General features: G+C 39.7%; 1 protein-coding gene across 1 annotated transcript in view; it reads right to left on the bottom strand.

Moving 5' to 3' along the window:
* Positions 1-2,699: 2,699 nt before the first annotated feature.
* yjefn3 (YjeF N-terminal domain containing 3) overlaps positions 2,700-8,615 on the bottom strand; it is a 40,448-nt gene continuing 34,532 nt past the window's right edge. Inside the window, exons 4-6 of the mRNA XM_053431086.1 lie at positions 5,188-5,301; positions 3,564-3,714; positions 2,700-3,320 (exon numbers count right to left, since the gene is read on the bottom strand). Of these exons, the coding sequence (XP_053287061.1) occupies positions 3,124-3,320; positions 3,564-3,714; positions 5,188-5,301 (462 nt within the window). The 3' untranslated portion in view covers positions 2,700-3,123. The remainder of the gene's footprint in view (positions 3,321-3,563; positions 3,715-5,187; positions 5,302-8,615) is intronic.

The raw sequence follows: 8,615 nt of genomic DNA, 5'->3' as shown, positions 1-8,615 counted from the left end.
GCTTACGAACAAACAAATCAACCAACAAACAGGGACAAAAACACAATCTCCTCGTTAAATATTCTAATTTTTACACCAATACATTTTTATGACAGCAATTGTTTCTGGTTATATTTCAGATAAAGATTTTACTTTATTAAAACTTACATAAGCTACAATACAACACATATGTTTCCGCCTCATTGACTTGTTAGCGCCTACACAACAGTAACATCTGTTCCCTTTGTTACGTTTCCCATCTCTTGATGTTGCTTACACCAAAGAGGGAACTTTACAGTGAGCCTCTCATATTATTCTGTTTAAGTACATTTAAAAAATATATTTCACTAAAGGGGCATTACAAAATTAGACTTATTTCTTAAAAGAGATTTGAGGAGCTGAACTTTTCTTTATTGTTGAGTTAATCACCTAAAAAAAGACTCTGGTCCTCACCTTAGTACTGAACCAATCTCCAACTAGCTACAATAGCAAAACGCTCCTCACACATTGATGCATCAGTATCTAATAATCTTAGAACTCATTATAGTATATATGTCAAATCATTTTTCATTTTGAAACTTTAAATACGTTTTGCGGATAATGTTTCTGTACTTTTACTTAAGTAGGATGTGGTGCTTGTACATATAAAGGAGTACTTTTGCATTATTGTAACTGAGTTCTTCTTCACATCTGTCATTATTAAAGATCACAAGCAGCTTCAACAATATGAAAGCTACTGAAGATGATACATAATCATGCAATCAGTATTTTGGATAAGAAAACTACGAGACCTGCTATTTTCTCAAAGAACCTACATAAGTCTAATTTTATTAAAATGTCTAATAATAACCAGCTGATAAGATCCTTAAATGCCCACATAACCAGGCTGCTATACGAGTAAGCTGGAAACATGGCAAGTAAATAACCAGATGTGTTTGATGAAAGATGTACAATATGAAACATGAAATGATTATTATTTTAAAATCTGTATCTGTCACGATCAAAAGCCATGGAATCTTTTGAGTCACACTGAGAGACAGTGCCCTGAAAATCACTCAAACCTGAGCTTTTGTGCGTTGCTCAATCAAAGCAGTGGATAAATCCTCCTGCCTTACTTCTGTTCACACTGAATCCTTTCACCGCATTTCTTCTCTGTGTAAGAATATCTCTCACTGGATATTAAAACAAGTGCAGCTGTCAGTTGTGATTGTTCTATTCTTCGGGCCACCGACGACTCCGGAGCTCATTTCCCAGCCGCTCTCACGAGAAGCACAAGTGACAGAGTGGTGACAAGTCGTTGTTTCCTGACGGGGGATTGGACAGGCATGAAAGACAGGGCCATTGAGCGTTCAGACATATTTCTACAACCCTCGTCAGCTCTCCTCTGGAAGATTTACTGCCGCAGAGCGAAAGAAAGGATTGACATTCCTTTTCACTGACTTTCTACGCCCACTCTCACGTGTGCACACATACACACACACACACACACACACACACACACACACACATACGCACACACTCACCAGGCATTACTGCATTAGTATCCAGAAGAAGCTCCTGTGTATCATTTAAATGACCTCATCCATAAACAGCACAGCAGCCTCTCTTAGTCATTCTCATTGGAGCCTGAAACTCTAAACTCAACAATGAGAGACCCCCCTCTACAGCCTGTCACCTGGTTATGACTTTCATTACCAAATCAAGTCCAAATGGGAAACAAACGTAACAGTGTGCACCAATCTGACAAATACAACTCTAATCGCAGATGATGTGAACACAACGCAGCCTGGTCACCTGTTGACCAGTGGCCCCATTTAAAAACAGCAGTTTTTAGGATAATCTGTACTCCAGTGTTGAAAATCCAAAACGTTATTTAAAATAAAGAATATTATTTATCGGAACATGTGCATGAGTGGTGGTCGCAGATCATAAAACATAATAAGATAAACTTGACAGATGGTTAGTCCTATTCAATTACTGTATTTTACCTGTCGTCTGAATTTAGATAATAAATGTAATATATAGACTGTATTTTTCATAGACTTCTTTCCACAAATGCAGCCAAAGTATCCACAGTACAAACTCTGCCAGCTTGTGCATTTGGAGTCCGAGTCTGCTCAGTAGCAATCAGGGGATGGAGCCACAGTGTCGAGGTCCTGCTGATATGTGCATTCAACCAATCATGTGTCAGTTTCAGCCGTCAATCAGGACGTATCACCACGTTCGTCATCAAATCATCAAATAACTGATACAAAAAAATGTATCCTTGAAGAATGAGCAGTGTGATGAGAACCACTTAAAATTATCAAAAATGATAACTATCTTTGTCAAAAATGTATTTGACGTGTACTTTTTAGTTGGGTCCATGTCCCACCTGCTAACATGGAGGAGGTGGAGTTTCTGACTATACTAGAGCCAACCACCAGGAAGTGTTTAAGATGTTTTGGCTGGACTTTGGGGGAGACATCATCTTTATTTTAAGACACTTTATGGCCATATTGGTAATGCTGTGCTAAAATACAGCAGATTGATGCAGCTTTAACTGAAAGAAAATAAAACACACACAACTTAAGTTTTCTTTAAGTTTAACTGTTTTTTTATTGGACAACGAGAACTGGACCTTTTGTACCAGCAATTGAAGTAACTGAAACAATAGTAATGTGCAGGTGGACCAATCAAAACAATAACACGTGAACAGAACATTTGGATTCTGCGACCTACGCCCACTCCGCTCAGCAGCACATTTTAGTAGAAAGTTTCACGTAGCAACAGAAAAAGCATCAGAACATGAAAAGTCAAAAAGAAAGTGCTGAAAATAAAGTTCCATTTCTTGGCGTCATAAAAAAAGTTATCTTTGCTTGCTGAGACTGTGTCTGTCTTTTGCAAAGTAATCATAAAACAGTGTAATGCTACAGCTTTTACAAGTTACCACAAAAACTCCTCGTGCCATTCCCCTAAAAAGACATGACTCAAACCACAGGTTCTCAATAGTATCCCTCTACTGCAGCTCGACAGCACATGTAGCCCGTTTCACAAAACTGAGATGGCAACATTAATCTATAAAATACAAAACAAGAGAATTGATTAACTGTACTTTTATCTCTTTTTTTTTGTTTTAGCTGTGGCCCCACTGGATCCCATGTGTTACAACTCTATGAGACAGTCTGTGCCGGGGTAGACTGGGAGGTTTAGCTCGTATTTTTTCTGGATGTCATAGGGCAGGAAGCGTCCGGCCAAGAAATGCTTCCCCGTGAAATTCATGGCACACTTCTTTGGAGCTGTAAGCGAGATGAGAACGTCCGGGTTAATCCCGTCCTGACTCGGTTCTTCTATATCCCAACCTGTGAGAGACGGGACGAAAAGAGACGTTGATGAAAAAGAGCTTAGGGATCATTTTCTGCCTGCTCAGAATCAGCAGGTAGTGTATTTACGGTATGATAAACTCACACCGAGCAGACTGTAGAATGTATCTCCCCGTGTACCTCCAAACTCAAGTCTGGGAGCCAACGCTCCTGGGCAGCTGCCTGAAGGCTCATTTATCATGTGTTTCCAGCCTGAAAGCGAACGTTTGCATGAACACCTACCTGAAGGCATATCCACACTGGCAATGGGGATCTTCACTTGCTTCAGGGTGACCAGAATACCAGAGTAGGGCTCCTTAATGTTGGCCCAGTCTGACTCCGGGCCCAGCATGGCATCGATCACTAGGTTGTAGGCATCGTTTATGAGCTGCACCTGAACACAACACACATCAGTATGAACAGTTTATTCCAGTTTGCTTTTCTCAGAGACTAAGGAAAAGCATGGCCTCACCAATATAGTCTGAGGCCATACTGAATGAAACTATCTTTATTGTTCCTGCAATTGTCACTTTTTACATTTATCATATTTTTCTGAAGGAATCTTATACAGTTCTGCTGTGAAGAAAAATTTGACCAATTTAAGAAGAATTATCAAACATAAAGTGGTGTTCAGTGCTGCTATTGTTGAGTTGGCAACAAGCAATCTCATATCAATTTAAATCAATATATGGACACTCAGAAGCACAAGTATATGTTAAACTGTAGTGGTTCAGACTTCAGCTGAACAGTGGACCCCCACCCCCCTGACTCAGGAGATCTGAGGAAACAGCTTTTTGTGATATGAACTTTGCTAGAACTGAAATGCTAACCAGGAGCATGAAGCTAAACCAGCTTCCCTGCTGTACCTGCCTGATGTTTGAGCTCCTTTAACAACCAATGAAGCACAACAGGATTCGCTGATCTAGCAAATCTGTCACGGGTCAGAGAGTTCAAATCCCAAAGTCACGTTGTACTTTACTCATAAATGAGCCACTGGATTAAAGTAGCTGCAATGAGCGTGACAAGGTGAAACCAATGGCTGGACAAGTATCATAAGATTCTGAAGATACTAATCTTGAACTCCGGGTTGTGCTTCACTTTTCTATCATATATTATGTCAATAAAGCTGACTTGTCTCCAGCTGACTTTACCAAATCTAATGGTCAAGTTCCAAAGTTAGACTTTCTCCTGTGCAAGCTTTCTTTGTGTTGCTATGTTGAGTCATAGTAACACAAAGACTAAACACACTGTAACATTGAAAAAATTCCCACTTTCTTTCACTATCACTGCAAACTACTAAATCTTTGTATTAACTGTGGCTGATGGTTTTTGCAGAGAAAGAGGATTTGGATTGTGTCCGAAATGTTTTACTGGAATCCCATTAGGATCTGTTTTCACAGCCACTTTGGAGAGGAAGACTTTTTACAGGGGCCACTAACTCTTTCATTGTTTTACTGTTATAAGCTTCTTCTTTTTTTAAGTGAAGCTAGCCTTTAACGGCACAGAAAAGAAAACACTATTTTTCCAGACTTTTCCCCAAAAGTTGGCTTTATTAAATACTGGTGAGATTATAGGCCTATAATTATTGATTCAAATTTAAATCATATGAAATATGGATGAACTGCCCAAATATCAATTTCCTATTTTTCAGGGGCCACAACCTGAAACGTTTAGGAGCAACTGGTCTGAACAAGATTCAACAATTTAGTCAAAAGCCACACAAAATCGAAACAAATTGCTCAACAACACACACTTGAAAAGTATGTTTTCAGTATCACAATAAAACTGCACTCCATGTACAGACACAACTGAGGTCCATGCTTGTAAAATATGTTGAAATCAGTTATTGTGTAAAAGTGCTGCCGACCTCTGTGGGGAGGTAGGAGAGGAACGGGATGTCCATCTTTTCACACTGAACCGTGAAATCCTGGTGTAGACTGTGAGAGGAGCGTTTGGGGTGGTAGATGGTGGGCTCATACTCCTACATGGGACGAGGCCACAGGAAATAATGGGGGGGGGGGGGGGGGGGGGGGAGAAAAGTTAGCACAACATCTACACAGCCAAAGTTTTAAGGAATCGTCGACATAATTGAGTGTGAATGATGCATCGCTGGACATTTACTACATGTGGTTCACGACAAGTGAAAAATACCGTTAACAAGTGATCAGCAGTTGTGTTTTTTTTTCTACAGTCTGTTCCCTGAATGAATACTTCCTTTATAAACCGAGTAGAGTAGAAATCCAGACACCTGCAGTCTGAAGAGTCTGTGATGCTCAGCAGGAAGCAGCTGTGACCTCACTCATAAAAACCTGGGTCCGGTGTCACTGTCAGTGTGTGTGTGTGTGTGTGTGTGTGTGTGTTTGTGTGTTTGCATGTTAAAAAATCCTTCCATCACAATACACTGAAGATGAACTGAATCATGTCTGTTGTGCTCATTTCTTTTCATACAAAGGCTTTTGCTCTAAATGATGCACAACATGTTGCTATCGACTACTAGCAGAGTAACTCCGGCTCATTATTTGTGGAAAGTTACTTTTCTGTTGAATTGCAAGTGAAGTAGATTTGCTGGAGTAGGCCTTCTGTACTTGAATTAAAAAAACACAGGTACTTTATACTTCACAACGTAGTATTAGAGCCACTTGAAGGGGAGAAACAATCGGATATTTCTTGAATAAAACAACAATATTAGAAGCATAAAGATCTCATAATACAGGAAGAATTTGTATTTTTAAGAGAATGAAGTTCATTTTAAGCTAAGTGTCATTTTAAAGAATTCTGTTTCAGTTACAATGAGGAAAGTAGAGCATCTTTAGAAGTTACACTTGAGTATATATACGTTTCATAAGTAATAAAATACACACATCAGTACATCAGCATCACATTATCAGAAGTATCAGAACTGTGAAAAGAGTGGGTGAGAAACTGACTATTCTGAAGAAAGAACCACATGAGGAGGAGGAAATGCTTGGTCATGGTCTCTCTAGTTACATCTGCGGGATATTTACAGGTCTTCATTGTTTCTCAAACAATGAAATTGGTTCAAGATTCAAAAAATGTTTTCCATCTTTATTCTCGTAATACTATGACTTTCTTTTCTAATTCAATTTTGACTTCATTCTTGAAATATCAGATTTATTTTCTTCTTTTATACGGCCCTATAAGGTATCCATCATTATACTTCAAGCATATTAAATTTCAAATTCTTCATACTCAATTATATTTATTAATCAATACATTATAGCACTGTAGCTTTAAGTGAGTGACTTGTACTTGTAATTCAACAAGTTTGATCTTGTATCTGTACTTTTCTTCAAGTAAAAGTATTCGAAAGATTACATGTTCATGAGAAGCACAACCTTTGCTGACATCTCAGGGATAATTTCTCAGAATCTGGGTAATCAAAACTAAAACACTATGTGGCTCAATACCCATTGAGATAATATGTTATATGTGGTAATATGTTTATATCTAATTCAAAAGGGATCAAATATTTTGTATTAACATCTGGTCAATGTTTGAGTCTCTAGTTGTAGCCAACTAACAAACATGGAATAATAAAAAGAGATCTGTCAGGTCAAACCGAGCACGGCCTCCTTCGGTGTCCCAAACCAATCAACCTCCACAGCGAGGATCCCCTGACATCACCGAGCTGGCAGAGCGAAAAACAATCTACTGTGTGTGTGTGTGTGTGTGCATGTGTGTGTGTATACATGCGTGTGTCCGTCCCTGGGGGTTTGCCCTTGACCTCATCAGCAGCGAAACCATCAAGCTGTGTGAAACTAAGAGCTCCCCATGCCTGTCAGTATCACTGAGCCCGAACAGAAATGAGCCTTGAGACACAAACAAGCAGAGGGCACAGACGGGGTCTTTCTCCAGTTAATGCTCACAGACAGCAAGGTCACACCTCCTCTCTCCGAGGGACGGTGGTGGTGTTTTGTCGGATCCTGATGTCGCACACAGCTCATTAGGAATGAAGGGATGAGGTCTGAAGGACAATTAAGTCTTTGACCAATGAAAAACTTTCAATTCAGCATCTTAATGTTAATGTTAATTCTGGGACTGCACCACAAACCAGCTAATGTGTAAACTGGGCACAGTGTATATATTCTGGTGACACTGTTAAACTTCTATTCTATACAGATGTTTATAATTCCTTACAAATGCATGTTTACCTATTTATTACCTTTACTGACATCTTTTTTTATTTGACTCTTTGCTGCTGCAGCACAGCACATTTCTCCGTTATAGGACTAATAAAGGATTATCTGATCTATATTAATTGAGCATCCTTTAAATTTGGTTGTTTTACTGTCTTCTGCCTCCAGTCTGTTTGAGACAGATTGTTAAGATATACAACAAGCTGAGAAGTCACATCGGGACCAATGTGCACTGGACTTAGATTTTTGTATTGATCCAACTTTAGCTCTGATCAAAGAGTATCTGAGTTGTCCGGTGAATGCACCATTTTGTTTTTCCGTATATACCGAACACTGGAACTAATCACAGAGTTATGACAGACTCCTACACGACCTGACTTTGAGAACATGAACATCTTGTAGTGACGTGAGAAGAAAGTTGGCCTGGTCGCCTGCAAAGGATCATATGCTCTGTCTGATCACATTCACAGCTCTGCATCAGGGGCTCAATGCCATGTGTGTGTATGTGTTTGCAAGTGGCTGTGTGTTTGTGTGTATGCGAATGTTTGTGTCTGACGTGTACACATGCATGTCTCCTTGCTGACAGGGATCACGTCGCGCCATGAAAAACAAACACCAGCTCCACCGTCCAAAGTGAGTGCTGGAGTTCCTTAAAGTAGGAGCAGACTCACACTTGTGAGGTCCCAGTCGGTCAATTGTAGTGTTTGGTCAAACATTATAACAAAGTAAAAAGTAATAAAATAGCAGACAAAACACATAAATGATACCTTTTAATAGAGGGAATCAGCGCCCAGCTTCTTAAAGCTGTTCAGGCCAAGTAACTGAGAAGCCCCTTATTCATTTCACAAATGGCAGATTAAAATATATCACTCTCATAGCCTGTCCGCTGACCTCATCCTCGGCCTTAAGAGGGAAACAGACCGAGTGGGGGATAGACTCCACAGAGAGCCATCAGCCTGCCTAAACAAAGTCTGTCTAACATGGTTTCAATCAGAGCTGTAAATGCTCCGTAAATCCAGCATGTCAGACATATACAGCAAAGAGTATGGATGCATTCCTCTATAAATCAAAGATCACAAAAACACATATCCATTATTTCCTTTCCAATAAAGTCGTGGACTGCGGGGGCAGGCAGACG

Source organism: Pleuronectes platessa, chromosome 9 (genome assembly GCF_947347685.1).
Source record: "Pleuronectes platessa chromosome 9, fPlePla1.1, whole genome shotgun sequence".
NCBI classification, from domain to species: domain Eukaryota; kingdom Metazoa; phylum Chordata; class Actinopteri; order Pleuronectiformes; family Pleuronectidae; genus Pleuronectes; species Pleuronectes platessa.
The sequence above is the reverse complement of the archived record's forward strand: the minus strand, read 5'-3'. Positions and strand labels throughout refer to the sequence as shown.